Genomic DNA, 27,750 nt, shown 5'->3' on the forward strand with positions numbered 1-27,750 from the left:
AAGGGCTATTTGACAAAGAAGGAGAGTGATGGAGTGCTGCATCAGATGACGTGGCCTCCACAATCACCCGATCTCAACCCAATTGAGATGATTTGGGATGAGTTGGACCGTAGAGTGAAGGAAAAACAGCCAACAAGTGCTCAGCATATGTAGGAACTCCTTCAAGACCATTGGAAAAGCATTCCAGGTGAAGCTGGTTGAGAGAATGCCAAGAGTGTGCAAAGCTGTCATCAAGGCAAAGATGGCTACTTTTAAGAATCTCAAATATAAAATATATTTTGATTTGTTTAACGCTTTTCTGGTTACTACATGATTCCATATGTGTTTTTTCATAGTTTTGATGTCTTCACTATTATTCTACAATGTAGAAAATAGTAAAAATAAAGAAAAACCCTTGAATGAGTAGGTTTATCCAAACTCTTGACTGGTACTCTATGTATAGAGGAAATATTTACATTTATTCTTCACACTTCAAACATTAGTAGTCAATCAGCATAAATTAAAACATTTTAGCTGGGGGCCTGTCTTCATCAAAACATACTGCCTGGTTAGTTGCAGCTGTGTTGTTTTATCAGTGGCCCTGGTGATCTCTGCGTTTTTCTGAGTGGCCTTGATTCTGTCTGTGATTTGTGATTTTCAGAGAGTGCTGGCTGGGAAGGATGAGGAGATCATGGAGTACCAGCAGATGATCCGCGAGCTAAGGGACAAGCTACGCTCGACCCAGATGGACACAGACAAGAGCAACATCGTCGCCTTGCAGCAGGTCCGTCTCAAAGCTGAAATCCTTATCTTTTTGTAAATACATACATATAAATACATCTAAGGAACTTGGCTAGATCTGAATTTTACATTTACATTTTAGTCATTTAACAGACGCTCTTATCCAGAGCGACTTACAGTAGTGAACAACTGACAGTACATTTTCAAACTTCAATCGAGATAATGAATTGTTCCTGTGAGGGAACTTTTTGTGCAGTATTTGGTACATACAGTACATGCAATGACAAATTATTTAAAAAACGGTGGCATTTTATACTATATTAGAAAATCTCTAAATCTATCAGTTCAAACAGTGTGTGTTTTGTTTATCTTCATCTTTGAAATATCTGTCTGTTAAAAGATAAATATATTTAAACTGTGAAAATATTTAACTAAGTGCCAGGGGTTAAGTTTCTACTAAGATAACATATGGAATTGTTTTAAGATGGTCATACCAAGGATCATTTAACTATTTGAATTAGAATTTTAGTATCCCTATAGGTATAAAAAATATATATACAGTGCCAGTGCAAAGCTGTAATCAAGGCAAAGGGTGGCTACTTTGATATGTTTAACACTTTTTTGGTTACTACATGATTCCATATGTGTTATTTCATAGTTTTGATGTCTTCACTATTATTCTACAATGTAAAAAATTAAGAAAAACCCTTGAATGAGTAGGTGTGTCCAAACTTTTGACTGGTACTGTATATAAAAACAGTATTTGAAGAAACATTGAATTGGGCTTTTCGGCTATTAGCCCATAGAAACACATTGAATAACAGATTCATACATGGAAAAATAGATATTTCAAAATGATTTAAAAGGAAGTATGTTTGGAAGTGGCTGTCCTATATCTGAAAGATATAAGAAGTATGTATTTATTTTTTACTGTGGAATGACCACCTTTGATGTGGAAATGCCCTATTCACTTCCATTCATTTTTCGGCCCGGTACCGGGTAACCTTCAGACGAGTCCTGTGACACTTGTGTGGGTTGTAGATAAAAATTGAGAACACCATCGTGTTCATGAGAGTCTCACCTTCCATGGAGGGGTCATATTAGTGTGAAGCTCAAACCGTTCAGACACTACAGGCAGATGTTGGCGCATCGGCGGTACCGACTTCAGACGAGATACTGTATCTTTGTGTTCCATCTGTCATTTCCACTGCAGCTTCTCTTCTGTTCATTCTGTTCTTTTCTCCTGTTTTCTCCTGTCTTTACTTGCACTCCCGTCACTAACTCGTGGCCAGGTCATATATGAGCTATGTGGTGTAAGTTACTCTGTCCTCCATATTTCTTGTCTATTTTACAGACCTCTCTCTGCTTTCATTTCATTTCACAAGATCTCATGTCTTTTATTACACATTATTGTCCACAAATCACAACCTGCTGTGCTCTTCCGTGGTTGTCCTTGTACTAACGCTGGATCCAAACTAATAAAATGTTTGTGAATGTCTTCAAGGCCGTGCTAGAGAGAGACAATCAAATCAAGATGTTGACAGAGCAAGTGGAGCAGTATACGGGGGAGATGGAGAGAAATGCCCTGCTCATAGAGGAACTCAAGAAGCCCCTGAAGAAAGACAGAGGTGCGTGTCAAATTGTCTTGTTGTAAAAGCACATGGATCTGGATGCTGTTAACAAGGAATGTTGTTCTTGGTGTCAGCCAAGGCTGCTATGCACCAACATTGCTATAAGATTGAAAAGGTGTGGGTATTCTCTGGAGGTTAGTTGACACCAACTTTACAGTATATATTTTAGCTTCAGACAATTTAGCTAAAATGTTTCTTAAAGGGAAGACATTTAGCGCGTTAGGGTTAGCATTTGTATTTCTAGTGTAGCACAGAGCCATAAACTCTGATTTAGCATTGTTAGCAATAGCTTATAGCTCAAAGTATTTCCCCAGGTCTGCCCTCAGCCATCCAGCAGAGGAAGCTGGACGAGCTAACCGCTAAGCTGCAGGCCACAGAGACAAGAGCACAGGAAGCAGAACGTGTGGCCGAGCTAGCCGAGACAGACGCCAGGGACAAGGACAAAGAGCTCAGTGACGCATTAAACCACATGAGACTCTATGAGTCTGTAAGTCTGCTTAGCCTGCCCGATTTCACAAATGCTCAGTTGCTTAAGGTCCTCCAACAAGCCCAACTTCTTCTACCCTAAGTAAAAAAAAAACTATTTTCCCCACCCCTGTGGTTATTCTCATGACTCATGCAACAGGCTTTGTTTTTGAGATGTCTGGTCTGTCAAATCCTGTATCCTAGATTAAACAAAGTATGAAAGCCATGGCTGAACTCTCTTGGCTCTCTTTACTGTCCTGCAGGGCACTGATGGTCTGCAGGTGGCCATCGCTGAGATCAAAGAGTGTAAGAATCAGATGAGAGTGCGAGACCGTGAGGCGGAGGCTATGACCAGAGAGATCAACCAGCTAGAGATGAGAATCAACAACCTTCTGGATGAGAACGAAGATCTTAGGGAACGACTCAGTAAGTCACACACAAAACAAATGTAATTAACAAACTTCAAGTCACATTTTATTTAATGTTAATTTCACAATGTCTCAACACGTTACAGATGGAAATTTAAAATAAGAACTGGAAACAACAAAGAAATCAAAAACAGGGAGACAGCAGACGCAAAATGAATTTCCTGTTGGAATGTGTTATATTTCATAAAGTTAATGAATGATGTCATTAGCTAGATATTTTTTCATTGTTGGATATCCTTTCATTTAATAAAAAATAACAAGCAACAAACAACAAAGACATAAAAAACAAAGCGACAGCAGACACACAATGAATTTCCTGTTGGAAGGTGTTATATTTCATAAAGTTAGTGAGTTACCTTATTAGCTAGACATTTTCATTGTTGGATATCCTTTCATTCAGTTTTTGTATTCATCCATCATCCTCTTTCATAAGGTCTGGAGCCCAAAGAAGAAGTGGATCTGACAGAATTCAGAAGAACCAAATCCCTGAAACAGAGGCAGTTCCAAGCAGAGAACCAGGTCCTCACCAAAGAGGTAGATAGTGATGACTGTGTCCCATTTGGTACCTTATTCCCTACATAGTGCACTAAAAGAGGTAGTGCACTATACTATGGGCACTGGTTAAAAGTAGTGTACTATATAGAGAATAGGGTGCCATTTGGAACAAAATCTTTAGCTCAGCCTGTGGCCCTGTTTCCCTCACAACCCCACTTGACTCCACAGATCGAACGACTGGAAGAGGAGAGACTTGAACTGAAGAAACAAATCAGGCGAATGGTAAAGGACAAAGGTAAATATCCGCGTCATGCTACACAACTATAGGAGGGAGATATGAGTTGGTTAGCCAGCATGCCATACAAGTACTGATAACAAGTTAGTAGTATTTCATCCCCCATTTAACTAAGTCTATCTGTATTTTTGTGCTGATAAACCCACTTTTCTCCATCATAGGGATCACAGTGACCAGCTCATTGCAAGAGGATGATGCCAAGCCCACCAGATCCATCAAACTGACACCAACACCAACCTTCAGTTCTGCAGATGAGGAGGAGATCAAACGCAAGGTTAGATGACAGAAGGAGATGTCAGAATTCTGGTCGTTTGAAAGACATTTAAAAATGGCCTTTATCAATCAGTATACAATCTAACCATGATCATCGAAGACATCACGCTGACATTTTTTTTGTTGCCAGTTTTTTCCACTGTGTATGGTTTATGTAGGCTATATCCTGTCTTATATACATCCTTTCCCACGTGTTTTACAGTATGAGCATCTGAGGAGAGAACTGAACCATAAGGAGAGAGACTTGGAGCATCAGAGGACCCAGTCATCTCAGTTTAAATCCAAATGTATGTACAAACTGGCAGTATATCGTATAGTAGGAAATGTTGAAGTAGTTTTTTGGCTACTCACAGCATTTCATGCTATAAGCTGTCAGAAATGCACACTATGTCTTCCTCAATACTATTTCCTAGTAAAGGACGAGGTAGTGTCAATGCATTGAGTGAGAAACGTGGATGTCCAAAGGAATCCCTGAACACAGTTGGATAAGCGCTGCTCTCTTCTCTCTGTGTCCCTTAGTGGAAGACTTGTTTAAGGAGAACAAGCAGCTGGAACAAGGCATGAAGGAGATCCTTCAGGTCATCCAGGATGCTCAACAGAAAACCCCCTCCTCACAAGCTGCTGTCTCTATCCCCAGTCTGGAGAAGCTGGTCCGTGTAAGTGTAGCCAGTAGCATCATAACAGCTGTCCACATTTGATATGTCGTCACTCTATTGTTCTTAGAATGTCCATTCATGCCCTGAATTGAAATGGAATTGACCCCAACCCTGCTCCGCCATGTTCCATGTTCCAGGCAATAGAGATGAAGAACTCTGATGGGAAGTTTGACACCAGCCTCCACCTGAAGGCCCAGGTAGACCAGCTGACGGGAAGGAACGACGAAATCAGACAGGAAATGAGGGCAGCTCGGGAGGAAGCTGCCAGCGCTATGAGTCAACTGGTCAAAGCCAAAGAAAAGGTATCCAGCTGACTGGTTGTACTTACTGTACAGTATGTAGGGCAAGTTATGAGAAAGCCACAGAATTATATTTTGCTGTTAGATGAGTGTATATACATTTTTCACAAAGGGCCAAATAATGTCTGTCCATTTCTTTCTTTTGTCAACTTGTTATATATTATCTTGCCACAGGCAGACTGTTTGTCAAGACAACAATGTAGTGTTGTTAATGGCAGAAACAATCAGGTACCTGCAGGCCAAGAATAACTCAACGTTAAGTAGTAATGGCATCCAATCCATATGAACCTCATACCTCCTGGCACTGTAATTCCATTCCACCTCAATAGCTTAAAGCTGGACTCCTTAATTGGTGAAACTGCAACATCCATCTGCAATATTCCAATAACAAAGAGGTTACTGCAAACAACCAGCACTGTTTCTTTTCTCCTCTGACATCGTTGCATGAGTGATAGAACACTATAATAGGGGATATCATTTAAGACTAAATCTATAATAGGGGATATCATTTAAGACTAAATCTATAATAGGGGATACCATTTAAGACTAAATCTATAATAGGGGATACCATTTAAGACTAAATCTATAATAGGTGCCAAAATTAAAACTGTTTCCCTTTTATCTCTGTTGGTCAGGTGACCCATTTGGAGGCCGATATGGAGGCGCTGAGAAAGTCCAAAGGGGGCGGAGTAATCTTTAGGACCCTGAATCTCCCTGACGACATGGCCCTATCCAGCACTGAGGTTATCAGCTCTCTGAATGAGTATGCCGTTCGACTGTTACGGGTCAGTCTCTCCCAACTTCGCCCATCACTGTTAGCCTAATCGATTGTGTTTGAGATTGACAACAAAGCAGTTGGCGACTGCAATGCAGTCGATCTCAAACACGCACTATTTCTTGTATTATTCTCTGTAACTCGTCTCCCAAATGATCTGAGAGACATTTTCACATATAATGTTCTTTTTTAGGAGATTAAAAACAAAGAGGAGTCAAGCCAGCAGCTGGTGGCAGCCTTGGAAGAGTACAAGGGGAAGTTTGCTGTGATTCGCCATCAGCAGGGACTCCTCTACAAGGAGCACCAAAGGTACAGTAGGGCAGTTGGTTGAGATCATCTGCAGCTAGAGGACCAAACTTACTGTACATTAAATGTATTTATAAAGCCCTTCATACATCAGCTGATGTCACAAAGTGCTGTACAGAAACCCAGCCTAAAACCCCAAACAGCAAGCAATGCAGATGTAGAAGCACGGTTTACAGCATGTACAGTATGACAGTGGTGCTGCGTATCTACCAAATCAGAACACCCCGTTATGCTTGAAAAGATCAACATGGACACCCCCATTATTGTTCAGATTATTAACCCTAACCCAGCCCCCTATTTTTAGGGCACCAGAAAAGTTAATGTGTCATTTGAACTCGGTCCTCCCTACACACCTGCATACAGCAAGACTGATACCCACAAACCTGAATAGAACACAAAACTCTTAACTTATTTTTGAGTATTATGATGGTGTAGTGAGAAGGAGGTCTGGCAGAAGGAGAAGGAGACATTCACAGAGATGAAGAACAAGCTGGAGGAGCAGAAGCTGGTGGACACAGTAAAGATCAAAGAGTTCAACGTGAGTGACAGAGCCAAACATTGCTCAGTGGCTCACTGTATCTCTAAACTCTCTGCATTATATTCAATGTACTTTTAATCCCCACTGTGTCCAATAGCACTGGCTGGAGGCACTGCAGAAGGATCCAGAGGAGCTGCGGAGGCAGGTGGCGGAGGCGGCCCGGAGGATGACGGTTCTGCGTGTGAACGAGAAGTCTCTAACACATCGCTACACCACCCTGCTGGAGCAGGAGCAGCACCTCCGCAAGGACAACAACAAACTGAGGGATGACTTCAGCACCATGCAGGCCTCTGTCACACAGAGGATAGGATACCTGACCAGATACAAGGTACACGTGCCCTCTGAAATGTTGCCATATTGCATACACCTATCCAGGAACAATAAAAGAAGGGTCAAGGGTAGAAGAGTTCACTTGACTGACAAACGACCAAGAAATAACTTTGAAGTGTATACTTTTAATGACTGGTATAGGGAATAATTTAACCCCCAATTCAATCGTTTTCTTCACAAGATTTGATATAGCATTTTTTGTAGGACATGACAGCATATAAGCTGGCAGCGCTGCAGAAAGCCCTGGATGACAGCGTCCCCTCGTCAGAGCTGGAGAGGGCCAACAAGCAATACACAGAGCTGACGGTGAAATACAGGGACATGCTCCAGAAGGACAACCACCTGGTGCAGAGGACCACCAACCTAGAACACCTAGAGGTAGGTCTTCCTCTCCCCGTCTCCTTTCCAGGACTGGTGGAATCTCAAATGACTTCATATTAGTGCAAATGAAGAAAAGGAACTTTCGTTTAGTAGTTAACAGTGAATGTGTCAAATTAAACCTTTATTAGTGGATAATTATTGACGCTATGGCTCCTCTTTCGTTGATTGAGTTCTCTATAGAGCTTTTTGGGGACTCAGAACCTATCTGTCTTTTTCCCTTCTACTTTTAGGGTGAGAACATGTCCCTCTGTGAGCACATCACTGCCCTCAATAAAGAGCTGGAGATTACCAAGGAGAAACTCCACACTCTGGAGCAAGCCTGGGAGCACATCAACACATTAGGTAAGCTTCACAACTGAGGATTGAAAATACGTCACTTTTAGAGTCTGTATTGTCTCTCCAAAGCCCTATAATTTCTGACAAGGGTTGCAAAATTCCCTGAACAATCTTGAAGTTTCCGAGTTTTTCACAAATCTCATTTGAAGATTCTTTGAATTTTCCAACCGTATTTCTGACCCTGGAGCGTTTTTCTATTCCCAGGTGGTGAGAGCAGCATGGACAAGGCAGCGAAGGCAGTGGCCAACAGTGAGATTATATCAACGTCCAGGAGGATCACCACCTTGGAAATGAAGGAGCTGAATGAGCGACAGAGGGCTGAGCATGCCCACAAGATGTACGAACACCTCAGGAACTCTCTCAGACTGGTGGAGGAGCGCAACGTGGAGCTGGAGACAAAGTTCGCCGAGGTAGGAGAGAGCTATCTACATAGTGTAGGAGTTAGGGAAGGGACAAAGCATCTATTCCGCCATAAGCAAACAGGAAAACGCTCACCCAGAGGCGGCGCTCTTAGTAGCCGGGGACTCACATCAACACCATTATCCCAGAAACCCAAGACCGACTCAATTTGGCATACAGCCCCAACAGATCCACACATGATACAATCTCTATTGCACTCCACATTGTCCTTTCCCACCTGCACAAAAGGAACACCTATGTGAGAATGCTATTCAATGACTACAGCTCAGCGATCAACACCATAGTGCCCTCAAAGCTCATCAATACTTCCTGACGGGCCGCCCCCAGGTGGTAAGGGTAGGTAACAACAAATCCGCCACGCTGATCCTCAACACAGGGGCCCCTCAGGGGTCTGTGCTCAGTCCCCTCCTATACTCCCTGTTCACTCATGACTGCACGGCCAGGCACGACTCAAACACCATCTTTAAGTTTGCCAATGACACAACAGTGGTAGGCCTGATCACCGACAACGACGAGACAGCCTATAGGGAGGAGGTCAGAGACATGTAGGTGTGGTGCCAGGACAACAACCTCTCCCTCAACATGATCAAGACAAAGGAGATGATTGTGGACTACAGGAAAAAGAGGACCGAGTACGCCCCCATTCTCATTGACGGGGCTGTAGTGGAGCAGGTTGAGAGCTTCAAGTTCCTTGGTGTGCACATCACCAACAAACTAACATGGTCCAAGCACACCAAGACAGCTGTGAAGAGGGCACGACAAAACCTATTCCCCCTCAGGAGACTGAAAAGATTTGGCATGGGTCCTCAGATCCTCAAAAGGTTCTACAGCTGCACCATCGAGAGCATCCTGACTGGTTGCATTACTGCCTGGTATGACAACAGCTTGGCCTCCGACCGCAAGGCACTACAGAGGGTAGTGCGTACGGTCCAGTACGTCACTGGGGCCAAGCTTCCTGCCATCCAGGACCTCTATATCAGGCGGTGTCAGAGAAAGGCCCTAAAAATTGTCAAAGACTCCAGCCACCGTAGTCATAGACTGTTCTCTCTGTTACCGCACGGCAAGCGGTACCGGAGCGCCAAGTCTAGGTCCAAGAGACTTCTAAACAGCTTTTACCCCCAAGCCATAAGACTCCTGAACATCTAATCAAATGGCTACCCAGACTATTTGCATTGCCCCCCCCCCCCTTTTACACCGCTGCTAATCTCTGTTGTTATCATCTATGCATAGTCACTTTAATAACTCTACCTACATGTACATATTATCTCAACTAACCAGTGCCCCTGCACATTGACTCTATACACAGGGGGGTACCGGTACAGTCTCGCTATTGTTATTTTACTGCTGCTCTTTAATTACTTGTTACTTTTATTTCTTATTCTTAGTCATGTTTTTTTTTTAACTGAATTGTTGGTTAGGGACTCGTAAGTAAGCATTTCACTGTAAGGTCTACTACACCTGTTGTATTTGGCGCATGTGACTAATAGCATTTGATTTTATTTGAAAAGACAAATCTCTGTTTCCTGTGGCAATGGACAATCATTTCAATTTCATTTGATAGTTTATTGGATAGGGACAGATGCAAACACATGGAAGCATTGAACAAATAATAATATTTTTCACTGCACATATAGTGTGTATAGATCATGGCAATTCTCAACACCTGTCCCTAGTAGAGAACATGACTAGACAAGGCCATGCAGTATCCTGGACTATGTCTTATAGTGACACAGAGCCCCTAACCTGAAGTGTTGTTGGTCCCCAGCTAACAAAGCTGTACCTGGGGGCCCAGAGAATGGAGCGGGAGCTGAGAGATGAGCTGGCCGACAGTGTCTCTAAAGACGCCAGCAACGCCGACCGCGCCAGGATCACCCAGCTGGAGAAGGCTGAGGCCGAACTCAAGGTGGAGGCCTCAATGTATGTACTAAATCCACTTATGTAATATGTGATCATTCCTCCTGTGATCTAGTTATATTTACGTGTATGTGATTCTGACTAATGAAACTGGACTAATGCCCTAGCCTAAATGCAATGTGCCCTGATCCCATCCCTGATTTAGTAAGCTTTACTACTACTGCCCAGTAAGCTTGTGTTTTATAATGGCAGTTGGTAATGGGATAAGGTGCTAACCCCATGCTGTGTATCCAGGTTGAGGGAGGTGTCTGACGTGGCAAAGATGCAGGTGTCTGCCCTGGAGGCCAGACAGCAGTCCAGAGAGAAGGAGGTTGAAGCTCTAAGGAGGCAGGTCCTCGACTACCAGGTAACGCAACACAACACGGACGCTATTCAAACCTATTTAACCTTTTTCATATAACTCATCCTCATTCTACTCAAGTAACTCAACCACGAGAGATGAGAAATCTTCTTATTGTCAATAGTTGATCAAGTTTAACAGTGATATCATTGCAATGAATGACTGGCTATTCATTGTGCGTACCGGTAGTTAGAATAGCAAACTACCATGTTGCTCAAATTTATCTCACTACTAGCATTGTTGCTAATGCTAACTTTTCCCTCCTGTCCTGCTCTGTCTTGTTTGCCCACCCAGTCCCAGTCAGACGAGAGAGCCCTGATCGCCAAGCTCCACCAGCACATCGTAGCGCTGCAGCTCAGCGAATCAGCCGCCGTGGGGAAGCTAGAGGCCACCGCCACCCGGATCCAGCAGCTTGAGGCCTACATGCTCCGTGCCGAGCAGAAACTGGACGCCAGCGAGAAATCCCTGTACCACGCTCGCCAGGAGGGCCGGAACCGAGTCAGGCACCTCCAACAGTCCATCCAGTCTCTCCGCAGCCAGTTTGCCGGGGCTCTGCCCTTAGCCCAGCAGGAGAAATTCTCTCAGACAATGATGCGCCTGCAGGACGATAGAGGGACCGCGCAGGAGGAGAAGAGGAGAGCTGAGGAGGAGAGGAGGAGGATGGAGGGGAAGGCCCAGGAGCTGGAGCTGAGGCTGAAAGGGTTAGAGGAGCTCATAGCGACGCTGAAAGATGTGAAAGGAGCTCAGAAGGTGGGTGGGCAAGGACCAATGATGTATATAAACCCTGGATTGCTGATGCTATGTAATGGCCAATGAAAGGCTTTGAAGCCACCAGCCGCCATATTGGTACTCCACAGAAGGAGCAGTCCTCCATAGGAATTAATGGAATTCTAAAGTATTTCAATTAAATATTTAACAGACTAAATTACATATATTTAAGTATTTATTTGTTGTAGTGGGGACAGTAATATTAGTAGTCTCAAAATGTTCAGTTCACATAATATAATTTAAAAGTATGCATTAAGGCATATGTAACAGAATATATTTGTCAAAAAATTATCTAGACATTAATAAATGCATTTCTATAACTTCCAAAATCTTTTTTTACAATGGAGGACGAGTACCTAAAGGGGTCCAAAAATTCAAAATCAAATAGCTAAATAACCATGGCAACCCACCCAGACCTCTTCATAGCCCTTCACTCCAGAGCTAGTCATTTGTGTTGAATTGTAATTGCTTTATTGTTATTGTTCAGGTTTATACACTATATGACCAAAAGTATGTGGACACCTGCTCGTAGAATATCTCACCAAACTCCAGTCTATTGTCTTCCATGGGAAAATGTGTTTTTCCTCATGTTGTCTACTCTATATGAATGTTCTCAGGTGAACGAGTGGCACAAGAAGATAGAGGAGGTCAGACTGCAGGAGCTGAGACGGGGCCGGGAGCTGGGGGTCCAGAGAGAGGAGATCAGTTACCTGAGGAGCCTGGTGGCCGAGCAGGAGAGAACCATCCGTACCCTGGAGGAAGACAGCGTACAGCAGCACACTGTGAGAAGAGAAAATACACACTTCAGACAAACACAACATTTACATTTACATTTTTTACATTTTAGTCATTTAGCAGACGCTCTTATCCAGAGCGACTTACAGTAGTGAATGCATACATTTCATACAGTTCATACATTTTTTTCTCCGTACTGGTCCCCCGTGGGAATCGAACCCACAACCCTGGCGTTGCAAACACCATGCTCTACCAAATTGTATTTGTCATGTGCGCCGAATAGAATGGGTGTAGACTTGCTTGCTCATGAGCCCTTCCAAACGATGCAGAGTTAAAAAAGAATAATAAAAATAAAAATAGTAACACAAGGAATAAAATAGATAAGAATGGAACTATATACAGGGAGTACCAGTACCAGATCAAAGTGGAGCTATATACAGGGAGTATCCGTACCAGATCAATGTGAATCTATATACAGGGAGTACCAGATCAATGTGGAGCTATATACAGGGAGTACCAGTACCAGATCAATGTGAATCTATATACAGGGAGTACCAGATCTATGTGGAGCTATATACAGGGAATACCAGTACCAGATCAGTGTGCAGAGGTACGAGGTATTTGAGGTAGATATGTACGTGAAGGCAGGGTAAAGTGACTAGGCATCAGCATAGATAATAAGGTATTTGAGGTAGATATGTATGTGAAGGCAGGGTAAAGTGACTAAGCATCAGGATAGATAATAATAAGGTATTAGAGGTAGATATGTACATGAAGGCAGGGTAAAGTGACTAGGCATCAGGATAGATAATAATAAGGTATATGAGGGAGATATGTACATGAAGGCAGGGTAAAGTGACTAGGCGTCAGGATAGATAATAATAAGGTATTTGAGGTAGATATGTACATGACGGCAGGGTAAAGTGACTAGGCGTCAGGATAGATAATAATAAGGTATTTGAGGTAGATATGTACATGAAGGCAGGGTAAAGTGACTAGGCGTCAGGGTAGATAATAATAAGGTATTTGAGGTAGATATGTACATGAAGGCAGGGTAAAGTGACTAGGCGTCAGGATAGATAATGATAAGGTATTTGAGGTAGATATGTACATGACGGCAGGGTAAAGTGACTAGGCATCAGGATAGATAATAATAAGGTATTTGAGGTAGATATGTACATGACGGCAGGGTAAAGTGACTAGGCATCAGGATAGATAATAATAAGGTATTTGAGGGAGATATGTACGTGAAGGCAGGGTAAAGTGACTAGGCGTCAGGATAGATAATAATAAGGTATTTGAGGGAGATATGTACGTGAAGGCAGGGTAAAGTGACTAGGCGTCAGGATAGATAATAATAAGGTATTTGAGGTAGATATGTACATGACGGCAGGGTAAAGTGACTAGGCATCAGGATAGATAATAATAAGGTATTTGAGGGAGATATGTACGTGAAGGCAGGGTAAAGTGACTAGGCGTCAGGATAGATAATAATAAGGTATTTGAGGGAGATATGTACGTGAAGGCAGGGTAAAGTGACTAGGCGTCAGGATAGATAATAATAAGGTATTTGAGGGAGATATGTACGTGAAGGCAGGGTAAAGTGACTAGGCATCAGGATATGATAAAAGTAAAATGAAGAACCGAATAGCAGCAGCATACAGACACTTTCTACAGACAGAGAGAGAAACATAAATTGAATGAACATTCACAAATTTTGGTAATTATAAATGTGAGTGGAGCAATTTCATGTGTTTCAAATTTCAAATTTGTATTTGTCTTCAGTAAATTGATGAATCTGTTTACATTTCTCTTCAGTGAATTTATGAATCTGTTTACATTTGTCTTCAGTGAATTTATGAATCTGTTTACATTTGTCTTCAGTGAATTTATGAATCTGTTTACAATTTGTCATCAGTGAATTTATGAATCTGTAACATCATCGCCCCATGACATTGGGCTTTATAGTGTAATGTATCTCCCCATGAGAGTCAGTCATAATCAGAACAAGAGGAGAACATAGAGGACTTGTTGTCTCTATTTATGTGTTTGATGCTCAGATGGTTTAGTTTTATACCCCTAAAAATACAGTGCTCCAGATGGACTCCCTAAATACTTGTACTGGTGGCTTCAGACCATGCATGTTCTCCAGATCTTGCCATGCTAGGACAATGGTTGTGTCCAAAAGGGCACCCTATTCTCTATAAAGTGCACAGCTTTTGACCAGAGCCCTACATGGGCCCTGGTCAAAGTAATGTATATAGGAAATAGGATGCCATTTTGGACACAGACAAAGTCACAATGGCATGATGACAGAGCTCTGTTTAACAGACACTCACAAAGACAGACACTCACACAGTCTGTCTCCCCCCCCCCCCAGGTTCAGGAGGAGCGTCAGATGTCGTGGGATCAGAGAGAGGTGGAATTGGAGCGCCAGCTGGATCTTTATGAGAAACAGCAGAACCTAATCATAGGCTCTGCCCAGAAGGTCCTGTCTAACACCAAACAGACACACACTGGTTGTGCCCTAAATGGTATTCTATATACTATAGGGAATAGGGTGCCATTTGGGACATACACACTGACATTCATTTACTGTACACTAGCCTCCCCACTGTCTGCCAATAGGAATGAATTTTATGTTTTGTTTCTGGTTGCCATTAATTATAATTTTGCAAGCCGTGGATATACACTGAATATACAAAGCATTAGGAACACCTGCTCTTTCCATGACATGGACTGACCAGGTGAATCCAGGTGAAAGCTATGATCCCTTATTGATGTCACCTGTTAAATCCACTTCAGGCAGTGAAGATGAATTTATTTCTATTTTTTATTTAACCTTTGTTTAAGTAGTCAAGTCGGTTAGTAACAAATTCTTATTTACAATGACGGCCTACCCCAGCCAAACCCTAACCCAGACGACGCTGGGCCAATTGTGCGCCGCCCTATGGCTCTCCCAATCACGGCCGGTTGGGATACAGCCTGGAATCAAACCAAGGTCTGTAGTGATCTCTAGCACTGAGATGGAGTGTCTTAGACCGCTGCGCCACTCTTGAGCCCAGGTTAAAGAAGGATATTTAAGCCTTGATACAATTGAGCCATGGATTGTGTATGTGTGCCATTCAGAAGGTGAATAGGCAAGACAAAAGCGCACCGGTTTGTGTCAAGAACTGCAACGCTGCTGAGTATTTCACATTGAACAGTTTCCCATGTGTATCAAGAATGTCCCACCACCCAAAGGACATTCAGCCGACTTGACACAATTGTGGGAAGCATTGGAGTCAACATGGGCCAGCATCCCTGTGGAACGCTTTAGACTCCTTGTAGAGTCCATGCTCCTACGAATTGACGCTGTTCTCAGGGCGGGATATACCTCAATACTAGGAAGGTGTTCCTAATGTTTGGTATACTCAGTGTATGTACTTGAATGCTCAATATCAAATTTATTTTCAATAAATAATCTAGTCACACATGATTAGGGTTGCAAAGCTACCAGTAATTGACCAAAGTTACTGAAATCTTCAGTAATTTTGGTAATTAACAGAAAATATATGGCAATCTATCGTAACTTTGGTAATTTATACATTACATTTTTTAAATTATTTTATAGTATTCATTTTTATATCTGTGTCCATGTTATCCATGAGTTTCTAGTAGATAGACCATATGGTTTAAGAGAAAATAGCCTAATTAATGAAAAAAGTATCTAATAAACAATGACATTATTTTCAATTAACTTTGCAACTCTTCCAACTATTGCATTTTTTCACGACTGCCACCAGTTTGATGCCAAAACATTGACAGCAAATACATATTGACATAGTTTTTTTTTCTCACTTTTATTTATTTTACTAATTAAATACCAATTGTATTCACTCATTTGGTGGTTTATATTTAGGATTACTATTTAGGATTACTCATAACTCACACGGTCACAAACTGCTTGCTACCAAGTCAACCAAGGATTTGGACTCCTCCTCTCAGTTAATCCTAGTGTGTATTGTGTGTAGTTTGAGGAGGCTACCGGAGCCTTGCCAGACACAAGCCTTCCCCTGGCCCACCAGCTGGACTTTGCCCTGAGGAAAATCAAAGAGCACGTCCGCACCATCCTGGAGACCCAGGCCACCTGCAAAACTCTAGATGAGGTGATTATACTGTAGCATGTATTTGTTTGCCATATTATTACTTACCCCACAGTTGACACACAGGAAATGCCTTAAAACCTGTTGAGGCCAGGGGGCAGGATCTTATCCCGGTATTGGGATTCATTGTCATGTGACCATGGCGGGGAATTCAAAACGGCAAGAGTAATCATTTCAAATAATCAAATAATCAACTATTTTCCTCCATTTGAAAGATATATCTCCTAAATCTAACCACGCTGTCCGATTTTCAGAGGCTTTACGGAGAATGCATAAAGTTAGGTTATGTGAGGAGAGTACATTGACAATAGCTGCGTGTAATGTTTAGCCAATTCAAAGAAGGGCATCAACAGACAGAAAACTAGCTAGAATTATGCACTTACCTTTGACAATCTGCATCAGATGACACTCATAGGACATTATGTTAGACAATACATGCATTTTTAGTTCCATCAAGTTCATATTTATATCCAAAAACAGCATTTACAGTCGCGGTGAAATTCAGAATTTTTTTCGGCTCGAATGCTCCCAGTGAATCCAGCATTACAAATCACGGAATTACTATTCGAAAACATTGGTAAATTATAATATTGTCATTCAAAGAATAATATATTATCATCTCGTAATTGCTACCGAATGGCCAGATCTCAAAATAACTTTACTGGGAAATCACATTTTGCTATAAACTGGGTACTATGCTAACAACATAAGCTAAGCTATAAGCTAAGCTAAGCTAAACCGTTAGCATTAGCATCATCTAATATCGATAATAACATTCTAAATATCCCCTTACCTTTGATTATCTCCATCAGAAGGCGCTGCCAGCGATCCCAGGTCCAGAACAAATGTGGTTTCTTTTGACAAAGTTCATAATTTATGTCCAAATAGTTAGCGTTCAGTAGGCTCCCACAAAATGAGGTGGGCAGTGTAAAGTCACGCCGAAAAGCTAAAAAAAAACCTAGTAAATAATCTATTTATGTTTGTTCAAACATGTCAAACGTTGTTTAGCATTAATCTTTTGGTCCATTTTTAACGTGAAACATCAGTAAACATCAGTAATATTTTCACACAACCTATCAAGTGTCTAGAATAAACGATTATGACAAAGACACTCTTCTCAGATTCATGCGCAGGCGCAAAAAATGAAGTGATGACGTGTCAACTTGTAAGCTTTCTAATTCGGTCTGTATTCATGACAGATGCTTCCAACAACTTTCTAAAGATCTAGTGGAAGCAGTAGGAGTTGCGAACTGAATCCTTTCTCACTGTGGTATCTGTAAAACAATGACACTAAATAGTACAGTCACAAAATTCTCATTTTTTTTAATCTATTTTTCACAGGTTTTTGCCTGCAATATGAGTTTTGTTATACTTACAGACACCATTCAAACTGTTTTAGAAAATTCAGAGTGTTTTCTATCCGAATGTGTTAATAATATGCATATCCTAGCTTCTGAGTTGGTGTAGGAGGCAGTTAAAAATGGGCACATATTTTTTTCAAAATTCTCAATACTGCCCCCGTGGCCCGTAGAGGTTAAAAGTACAAACATTATGGTGGACGATCACACCACATGCCTTAGAGCACCATCCCTTGTAAAAGATTGTAAAAGGCAAGTAAGTCTAAACGTGATTCATCTATGAGGCTGTCTCTCTTCTGCTCCACTCTCCCTGAGCAGAAGCTGAAGGAGAAGGAATCTGCCCTGTGGAAGGCAGAGCAGAACATCCTCTCCAGGGACCGGGTAATCAATGAGCTGCGTCTGCGGCTCCCTGCGGCTGCAGACAGGGAGAGACTCTTGGCAGACCTCGCCAAGCACCAGGAGGACCAGAGGGAGAGCCAGCCGGCCCTCAAGGTGGCCCACCAGACCATCAACAACCTGCAGGGACGCCTGGACCAGAAGGAGGAGGTCCTTAAGAAGTACCAGAACCTACTGGCCCGGACTAGACAGGTACAGCAGGGGATAGAGAACTATAGGATTGCTAGGAAGCATCAAGCGTCCTAAGTGTATCTGCATTTGATGCACAATTTGTGGTTGATGTTCGGACTTAAACACCAAATGGCCATTTAGACATATTAGAAATTGTTAGAGAAAAAGAGGGTGCGAGAAGTTGTTTTAACTGTCTCTCCGTGTGGACACCTGCTTGTCAAACATCTCATTCCAAAATCACGGGCGTTAGTGTGGAGTTGGCCCCCCATTGCTGCCATAACAGCCTCCACTCTTTTGGAAAGGCATTCCACTAGATGTTGGAACATTGCTGCAGGGGACTTGCTTCCATTCAGCCACAAGAGCATTAGTGAGGTCGGGCACTGATGTTAGGCGATTAGGCCTGACACGCAGTCGGCGTTCCAATTCATCCCAAAGGTGTTCGATGGGGTTGAGGTCAGTGCTCTGTGCAGGCCAGTCAAGTTCTTCCACACCGATCTCGACAAGACATTTCTGTATGGACCTCGCTTTGTGCACTGGGGCATTGTCATGCTCAACAGGAATCAACCTTCCCCAAACTGTTGCCACAAAGTTGTAAGCACAGAACAGTCTAGATTGTCATTGTATGCTGTAGGGTTAAGATTTCCCTTCACTGGAACTAAGGGGCCTAGCCCGAACCATTATTCCTCCTCCCCAAAACTTTACAGTTGGCACTATGCATTGGGGCAGGTTGTGTTCTCTTGGCATCCACCAAACCCAGATTAGTCGGTCGGACTGCCTGATGGTGAAGCATGATTCATCACTCCAGAGAACGCGTTTCCACTGCTCCAGAGTCCAATGGCGGCGGCTTTACAGCACTCCAACCCGACGCTTGGCATTGTGCATGGTGATCTTAGGCTTGTGTGCGTCTGCTCGGCCATGGAACCCCATTTCATGAAGCTCCCGATGAACAGGTCTCGTGCTGACATTGCTTCCAAAGGCAGTTTGGAACTCGGTAGTGAGTGTTGCAACCGAGGACAGACGATTTTTACACGCTTCATCACTCAGCGGTCCCGTCCTGTGAGCTTGTGTGGCCTACCAACGGCTGAGCCGTTGTTGCTCTTAGACATTTCCACTTCACAATAACAGCACTTACAGTTGACCGGGGCAGCTCTGATGAACTGACTTGTTGGAAAGGTAGCATCCTATGACGGTGCCACGTTGAAAGTCACTGAGCTCTTCAGTAAGGCCATTCTACTGCCAATGTTTGTCTACAGAGATGCATGCCTGTGTGCTCGATTTTATACACCTTTTATACACCTGTCAGCAACGGGTGTGACTGAAATGGCTGAATCCACAAATTTGAAAGGGTGTCCACATACTTTTGTACACTGCTCAAAAAAATAAAGGGAACACTTAAACAACACAATGTAACTCCAAGTCAATCACACTTCTGTGAAATCAAACTGTCCACTTAGGAAGCAACACTGATTGACAATACATTTCACATGCTGTTGTGCAAATGGAATAAACAACAGGTGGAAATTATAGGCAATTAGCAAGACACCCCCAATAAAGGAGTGGTTCTGCAGGTGGGGACCACAGACCACTTCTCAGTTCCTATGCTTCCTGGCTGATGTTTTGGTCACTTTTGAATGCTGGCGGTGCTTTCACTCTAGTGGAAGCATGAGACGGAGTCTACAACCCACACAAGTGGCTCAGGTAGTGCAGCTCATCCAGGATGGCACATCAATGCGAGCTGTGGCAAGAAGGTTTGCTGTGTCTGTCAGCGTAGTGTCCAGAGCATGGAGGCGCTACCAGGAGACAGGCCAGTACGTCAGGAGATGTGGAGGAGGCCGACCCAGCAGCAGGACCGCTACCTCCGCCTTTGTGCAAGGAGGAGCAGGAGGAGCACTGCCAGAGCCCTGCAAAATGACCTCCAGCAGGCCACAAATGTGCATGTGTCTGCTCAAACGGTCAGAAACAGACTCCATGATGGTGGTATGAGGGCTCGACGTCCACAGGTGGGGGTTGTGCTTACAGCCCCACACCGTGCAGGACGTTTGGCATTTGCCAGAGAACACCAAGATTGGCAAATTCGCCACTGGCGCCCTGTGCTCTTCACAGATGAAAGCAGGTTCACACTGAGCACGTGACAGACGTGACAGAGTCTGGAGACGCCGTGGAGAACGTTCTGCTGCCTGCAACATCCTCCAGCATGACCGGTTTGGCGGTGGGTTAGTCATGGTGTGGGGTGGCATTTCTTTGGGGGGCCGCACAGTCCTCCATGTGCTCGCCAGAGGTAGCCTGACTGCCATTAGGTACCGAGATGAGATCCTCAGACCCCTTGTGAGACCATATGCTGGTGCGGTTGGCCCTGGGTTCCTCCTAATGCAAGACAATGCTAGACCTCATGTGGCTGGAGTGTGTCAGCATTGATGCTATGGACTGGCCCCCCCGTTCCCCAGACCTGAATCCAATTGAGCACATCTGGGACATCATGTCTCGCTCCATCCACCAACGCCACGTTGCACCACAGACTGTCCAGGAGTTGGCGGATGCTTTAGTCCAGGTCTGGGAGGAGATCCCTCAGGAGACCATCCGCCACCTCATCAGGAGCATGCCCAGGCGTTGTGGGGAGGTCATACAGGCACGTGGAGGCCACACACACTACTGAGCCTCATTTTGACTTGTTTTAAGGACATTACATCAAAGTTGGATCAGCCTGTAGTGTGGTTTTCCACTTTAATTTTGAGTGTGACTCCAAATCCAGACCTCCATGGGTTGATAAATTGGATTTCCATTGATTATTTTTGTGTGATTTTGTTGTCAGCACATTCAACTATGTAAGAAAAAAGTATTTAATAAGATTATTTCTTTCATTCAGATCTAGGATGTGTTGTTTAAGCGTTCCCTTTATTTTTTTGAGCAGTATATATATAGTGTATCCTTATATGGCTGTGGTGTGTACTGTTGGTTCTGTTGGTTCTGACTGCTGTGGCCTCCTGTATTAACCCCAGGAGCAGGAGGATATCACCAGGAGACATGAAGAGGAGATGAGGACACTGCACCAGAAACTGGATCTGCAGACTGACACCTCCCTTGACCGCTTCAAACAGACCACACTGGTATGTAGCCCAGCCTAGCTCTACCATGTCTCTCTCTTGGTCTGTGTTAGGGTTACAACGTTTTAGAAACTTTCTCTGGCTTTTCAGAAATTCTTGTTATAGGATTCCCATTTGGAAGGATCATTGATGTCTACCACCAATCAACATTGTTATGGACTTTTATCATGTTACTCACTATTCTTTATTTGTCCCGGTAAAAAGATCATTCCAACAATTCTGTACCTTTTTTGAAAAGTGTAACTTGGTCAAAATAAACATTGATTTCACCTTATTTTAACACACTGTCATAGAAAGCACATGTTCAGCTTCATAAAGGATGTTTTCCCATCTCAAGAGGTTAAATAAAAAGACTATAGTAAGTGTTTACTAAGTGCCAAATAAAGTAACAGGGTTGACCGCTCAGTTTATCACAACACACCAGAAAATGTCCAAAAAGAGTCTAACAAGCCCACCTGCTTTTACACTATGTTTTGGCTATTAGATGTTCAATGTTTCTTTTGAAAAAAAAAAAACGTTTTTTTTAAGGACTATTAAAACGAGAGTTTAGTTCATGTAACAGGGTTGGCCTTAAAATGAGGGACAGATGTAAATTAATCACTAATCACATTAAATAATAATTTTCAGAAATGACTTTGTCAAAGCAACAAAAATAACTACTAGGGCTTTACAATGGTAGTGAAACTTGGAGACATTTTGGATTAAGTGGGTTGAAATCTTCCTAGAAGTGACACAGTGTTGGATGAACAAAATGCTGAATTTTGGCACTTTAGCAAGCCGTTATTCATATAAAAAATCGGTTGTATTGAATTTTCCATGTGGTCTACATTAAAGGACACTTCATTTAATATAACAGGCTTTTAAAATTAAATATTGGTGCACAATTTCTACTTAAATATCAAAGAGATGCAAAAGGCACTCTTTTCCTGGAACGACCCAAAAATCGCTTCTGTTATTCTCCTTGTTGTCCCCAGGAGTTAATAAAGAAGCCCACCATAACGGTGCCGACCACCAAGCACCTGGTTCGCCTAGCTGAGATGGAACAGACTGTGGTGGAACAAGACCACTCTCTGTCCTCCATGACCGACCGGCTGAAGGGCCTCATTGCAGAGCTGGACAGGCAGAGGAACCTCACAGCCATGCAGGCCAAAGAGCACGCCTCAGAGAGGGTTAAGTAAGTCACTGGCCGGCTTAAGATGCACACCAAAGATACTCAGTGCTAAGCTACATACATTGTTTACCTGATCTGTCATGTAATTGAGAATTGAGATCTGCATTTACGTTGGCCTACTGTACGTGATCAGGAATAGTGAATTTGATGGCATCCCAGGCCTAGGAAAAGGTAGAAAGAAACAGTAAATGATAAACTGTGTTTAACCAATTTGACCTGTGCCCTGTGTTTATCTTAACCCCACTGTGTGTGTTCCAGGCTGGAGGAGCGTCATGCAGCCCAGGCCAAAGCCCTGTCAGGGGAGGCTGAGGAGCAGCGTGCTCAGCTGGGTCAGATGGAGAAGGAGCTGCACTACCTCCGCACAGAGCTGGAGGCCCAGAAACAGGCCAACGTCCGCTCGCCCAGCAACACCATGAAGAACCTGGTGGAGAGACTCAAAGCACAGCTCAACCAGAAAGAGAAACAACTGAAGGTGAAGACTAGGAAGATACAGTTGTGGCCAGATATATTGGCACACTTGCACTTTTCTTAAAAAATTCCCTATTTCTTCTCAAATAAGTTGATGGTCATGTACTCTTATAATCTCCCCCCGGCACAGCCAGAAGAGGACTGACCACCCCTCAGAGCCTGGTGCCTCTCTAGGTTTCTTCCTAGGTTCCTGCCTTTCTACGCTGGACTTTCTAGGGAGTTTTTCCTAGCCACCGTGCTTCTACATCTGCATTGCTTGCTGTTTGGGGTTTTATGCTGGTTTTCTGTATAAGTACTTTGTAACAACTGCTGATGTAAAAAGGGCTTTATAAATAAATGTGATTGAATTTGATTGATTGAAAACCTTTGGCCACCTCACCTTGTTATTGGAATTTCAACATTGCAGAACCAATTTTATTTTTGTTAACTTAAGTTTAGAATTTTAATTGAGAAAATAAAGACAAATGGCATAGACAAAATTATTGGCATCTCAGAGCTAGTACTTGGTTGCAAAGCCTTTGGCCAAGATAACTGCAGACAAACACTAACCATCAATGAGCTTGTCTACTGACAATGTTGCCCACTTTTCAGCAGCAAACTGCTAAAATTCTTCAATGTTTGACGGGTTCCTTCCACCAACTACTGTTTTCAGATCTCGCCATAGGTTATGGATGTGATTCAGATCTGGACTCTTTGCTAGCCGCTCCAGAACAGTCCAGCATCTCTTAACCATTCCTAGGTGGTTTTTAATGTGTGTTTGGGGCCGTTGTCCTGCTCTAAGACCCGAAACCTTCAATGGAGACCCGGTTTCAATGTTCAACCCAGTGTCCAAAAACTGGGTCTCCATTGAAGGTTATGGGTCTTCCAGCAGGACAAGAACCCCAAGAACACATAAAAAGCACTCTGGAATGGTTCAAAAAGAAATGCTGGACTGTTCTGTAGTGGCCAGTGAAGAGTCCAGATCTGAATCACATCCATAACCTATGGCGAGAGCTGGAAACAGTTGGTGGAGTGCACCCCTCAAACATTAAAGAATTAGAGCAGTTTGCTTGCTGCTTTAGAGTGGGCCAAATTGCCTGTAGAAAGGTGCAGCAAGCTCATTGATGACTACAAGAAGCATTTGTTGGAAGATATCTTGGCCAAAGGCTGTGCAACCAAGTACTAGCTCCAGGGTGCCAATAATTTTGTCCATGCCATTTGTTAAATTAAAATTGTCCACATAAGTTTACAAAAATAAAATTGGTTCTGAAATGTTGAAATTCCAATAAGAAGGTGTGGAGACCAAAAGTGTATTTAAAAAAAAATGCCAACTCATTTCAGAAGAAATAGGCAATTATTTGAGAAAAGTGCAAGGGTGCCAATATATTTGGCTACTACTGTGTTTGTTGGTCTTATGGTCTGCTCTCTATAGAACTGTACCTGTGTATCGTCAGTGTAATTACAGCATCTTGGGAGCATGAACATGACTGCCAAACATCACAATAGACTGACTAAACAGACCGTAACTATATTATGCCTCTCCCCGTCATCCTTTCCATCTCCCTTTCCCTTTTTCCCCCTTTCTCTCTCTTTCTCTCAGGCTCTGAGTAAGGCCCTGTTGGCGCTGAGGGCAGAGATGACGTCCCATGCGGAGCAGCAGATCATAGCCAACGCATCTCACAGAGAGGATAGCCTCAATGTCCAGCTGCTGGTAGACAAGCATACCAAGGACCTCAAGGTTGGTCCCCATCACTCTCTCAGTCTCATAGCATATTAGGTACCGTGCTATGAATGAACTAGCACTTACATCATTTCAAACCCTTAAAATACAATCTGCTAACACTCGTAAGTGATAGAGGGTTTATCTTTCCTGATAAGTGTTAAGATTCTCAGTCATGACACATAATCAGCATGTTATGCTGCACATGTTTTTATATCCCAATTATCAATACAGAATAACTTTTGTCAAGTGGCACAGTATATCCCTTGAATGCATATCAAGAGATGTTAATCTGGTTATTTCCATCAGGCTCGTGTGCAGGAGCTAAACGAAGAGCTCCAGGGGGCGAAGGAGGCTGTGAAGGCAGGGAGGGGGAGGGAGAACACCCTGAAGGTGGAGGTGGAGGGCCTGAACAAGGACCTCCAGAAGAGCCTGAAGACCCAGAGCAAGCTGCAGGGGGAGAAGGAAGAGAGAGACGAGGAGATCCAGGAACTCAAACAGCGAATCAAGAGGCTCAACAGCGGACTGCAGGTCAGTGACACAGTCCGACTCGTTTCTGTGTCCAATCGGCAAGCTAGGGAGTAGGAATATGCTTATTTCATTATTATTATTATGTAATCCAATTGGATGGACAATAGTTGTGTAATTTATCAATTGATTGGGGGGTGGGGGGTGACTCTGTTAGTATGTTTGATTGATCATCTGTTTGTGTTATCAATCTATGTCATTGTTTAAATTGTGGATGTGGGAGCGTGTCTGCATGTGCGCACACGTCTGTGTTTCAAAAGTATGTTTTTTAACTGTAAATAATTATGGCTGTGTGTGCAGGGTCAATCTGAGCATGAGGGGAAGGGGCCCACAGTAGAGGCACTGCAGAAGAAGATCCGTAAGTTGGAGTCGGAGCTGGATAGGAGAGGTGTACCAGAATCAACAACAGAAAGGAAAGGTCTTGGCCTAAAGGATGACAAGGTGAATACATACTGTTTTACCCACTTCATGTTCAGTTGAAGTCGGAAGTTTACATACACCTTAGCCAAATACATTTAAACTCAGTTTTTCACAATTCCTGACATTTAATCCAAGTAAAAATTCCCTGTCTTAGGTCAGTTAGGATCACCACTTTATTTTAAGAATGTGAAATGTCAGAATAATAGTAGAGAAAATGATTTATTTCAGCTTTTATTTCTTTCTTCACATTCCCAGTGGGTCAGAAGTTTACATACACTCAATTAGTATTTGGTAGCATAGCCTTTAAATTGTTTAACTTGGGTCAAACGTTTCAGGTAGCCTTCCACAAGCTTCCCACAATAAGTTGGGTGAATTTTGGGCCATTCCTCCTGACAGAGCTGGTGTAACTGAGTCAGGTTTGTAGGCCTCCTTGCTTGCACACACTTTTTCAGTTCTGCCCACAAATGTTCTATAGGATTGAGGTTAGGGCTTTGTGATGGCCACTCCAATACCTTGACTTTGTTGTTTTTAAGCCATTTTGCCACAACTTTGGAAGTATGCTTTTGGTCATTGTCCATTTGGAAGACCCATTTGCGACCAAGCTTTAACTTCCTGGCTGATGTCTTGAGATGTTGCGTCAATATATCCACATCATTTTCATTCCTCATGATGCCATCTATTTTGTGAAGTGAACCAGTCCCTCCTGCAGCAAAGCACCCCAACAACATGATGCTGCCACCCCCGTGCTCACGGTTGGGATGCTGTTCTTCGGCTTGCAAGCATCCCACTTTTTCCTCCAAACATAACAATGGTCATTATGGCCAAACAGTTTTATTTTTGTTTCATCAGACCAGAGGACATTTCTCCAAAAAGTACAATCTTTGTCCCCATGTGCAGTTGCAAACCGTCTGGCTTTTTTAGGGCGGTTTTGGAGCAGTGGCTTTTTCCTTACTGACCGGCCTTTCAGGTTATGTCGATATCGGACTTGTTTTACTGTGTATATAGATACTTTTGTACCTGTTTCCTCGAGCATCTTCACAAGGTCCTTTGCTGTTGTTCTGGGATTGATTTGCACTCTTCGCACCATAGTACGTTCATCTCTAGGAGACAGAATGCGTCTCCTTCCTGAGCGGTATGATGACTGCGTGGTCCCATGGTATTTATACTTGCGTACTATTGTTTGTACAGATGAACATGGTACCTTCAGGCATTTGGAAATTGCTCCCAAGGATGAACCAGACTTGTGGAGGTCTACAAAAAAAATTCTGAGGTCTTGGCTGATTTCTTTTGATTTTCCCATGATGTCAAGCAAAGAGGCACTTAGTTTGAAGGTAGGTCTTGAAATACATCCACAGGTACATCTCCAATTGACTCAAATTATGTCAATTAGCCTATCAGAAGCTTCTAAAGCCATAACATCATTCTCTGGAATTTTCCAAGCTGTTTAAAGGCACAGTCAACTTAGTGTATGTAAACTTCTGACCCACTGGAATTGTGATACAGTGAATTATAAGTGAAATAATCTGTCTGTAAACAATTGTTGGAAAAATTACTTGTGTCATGCACAAAGTAGATGTCCTAACCGACTTGCCAAAACTATAGTTTGTTAACAAGAAATTTGTGGAGTGGTTGAAAAACGAGTTTTATTGACTCCAACCTAAGTGTATGTAAACTTCCGACTTCAACTGTATATACTGTATTCTAGTCAAGGCTCATCCTGTATAACTACTACTGTACACACCTTTTCTACTCAAATACTGTCTATAATGTCTATACACACCTTCATATATATACAGTATATATTTATATTCTGGACTCTGACATTGCTCGTTCTAGCATTTCTATATTTCTTAATTCCTTTATATAAATGTTTTGGATTTGCGTGTATTGTTAAGTTGTACTGCACTAAAACATAAGCATTTTGCTACACCCGCAGTAACATCTGCAAAATATGTGTACACGAACAATAACATTTGATTTGATATGGCAACTGCTCAGCATCTGACCGTAAGGCGCTGCAGAGGGTAATGCGTATGGCCCAGTTCGTCACTGGGGCCAAGCATCCTGACATCCAGGACCTATATACTAGGGGGTGTCATAGGAATGCCCAAAAAATTGTCAGAGACTCCAGTCACTCAAATTGTAGACTGTTCTATGACAGTCCCCTCCCTTTGTTTTTACACTGCTG

At 42.9% G+C, this 27,750-nt stretch overlaps 1 protein-coding gene across 5 annotated transcripts in view; it reads left to right on the forward strand.

Moving 5' to 3' along the window:
* The window catches only part of cep290 (centrosomal protein 290), a 53,665-nt gene that overhangs the window by 16,448 nt on the left and 9,467 nt on the right, over positions 1-27,750 (forward strand). For all 5 annotated transcript variants that reach the window (XM_029759204.1, XM_029759205.1, XM_029759202.1 and 2 more), the window contains exons 11-40: positions 641-763; positions 2,225-2,348; positions 2,666-2,838; positions 3,080-3,242; positions 3,678-3,778; positions 3,968-4,034; positions 4,196-4,308; positions 4,510-4,594; positions 4,827-4,963; positions 5,101-5,265; positions 5,898-6,047; positions 6,231-6,346; positions 6,779-6,881; positions 6,979-7,209; positions 7,416-7,589; positions 7,823-7,934; positions 8,133-8,338; positions 10,114-10,265; positions 10,497-10,608; positions 10,897-11,352; positions 11,988-12,152; positions 14,486-14,593; positions 16,119-16,253; positions 17,927-18,196; positions 21,172-21,279; positions 22,251-22,450; positions 22,706-22,919; positions 24,495-24,632; positions 24,924-25,145; positions 25,443-25,583. In XM_029759204.1, coding sequence (XP_029615064.1) covers positions 641-763; positions 2,225-2,348; positions 2,666-2,838; positions 3,080-3,242; positions 3,678-3,778; positions 3,968-4,034; positions 4,196-4,308; positions 4,510-4,594; positions 4,827-4,963; positions 5,101-5,265; positions 5,898-6,047; positions 6,231-6,346; positions 6,779-6,881; positions 6,979-7,209; positions 7,416-7,589; positions 7,823-7,934; positions 8,133-8,338; positions 10,114-10,265; positions 10,497-10,608; positions 10,897-11,352; positions 11,988-12,152; positions 14,486-14,593; positions 16,119-16,253; positions 17,927-18,196; positions 21,172-21,279; positions 22,251-22,450; positions 22,706-22,919; positions 24,495-24,632; positions 24,924-25,145; positions 25,443-25,583 — 4,764 coding nt within the window. The remainder of the gene's footprint in view (positions 1-640; positions 764-2,224; positions 2,349-2,665; positions 2,839-3,079; positions 3,243-3,677; positions 3,779-3,967; positions 4,035-4,195; positions 4,309-4,509; positions 4,595-4,826; positions 4,964-5,100; positions 5,266-5,897; positions 6,048-6,230; positions 6,347-6,778; positions 6,882-6,978; positions 7,210-7,415; positions 7,590-7,822; positions 7,935-8,132; positions 8,339-10,113; positions 10,266-10,496; positions 10,609-10,896; positions 11,353-11,987; positions 12,153-14,485; positions 14,594-16,118; positions 16,254-17,926; positions 18,197-21,171; positions 21,280-22,250; positions 22,451-22,705; positions 22,920-24,494; positions 24,633-24,923; positions 25,146-25,442; positions 25,584-27,750) is intronic.

Source organism: Salmo trutta, chromosome 7 (genome assembly GCF_901001165.1).
Source record: "Salmo trutta chromosome 7, fSalTru1.1, whole genome shotgun sequence".
Lineage (NCBI taxonomy): Eukaryota > Metazoa > Chordata > Actinopteri > Salmoniformes > Salmonidae > Salmo > Salmo trutta.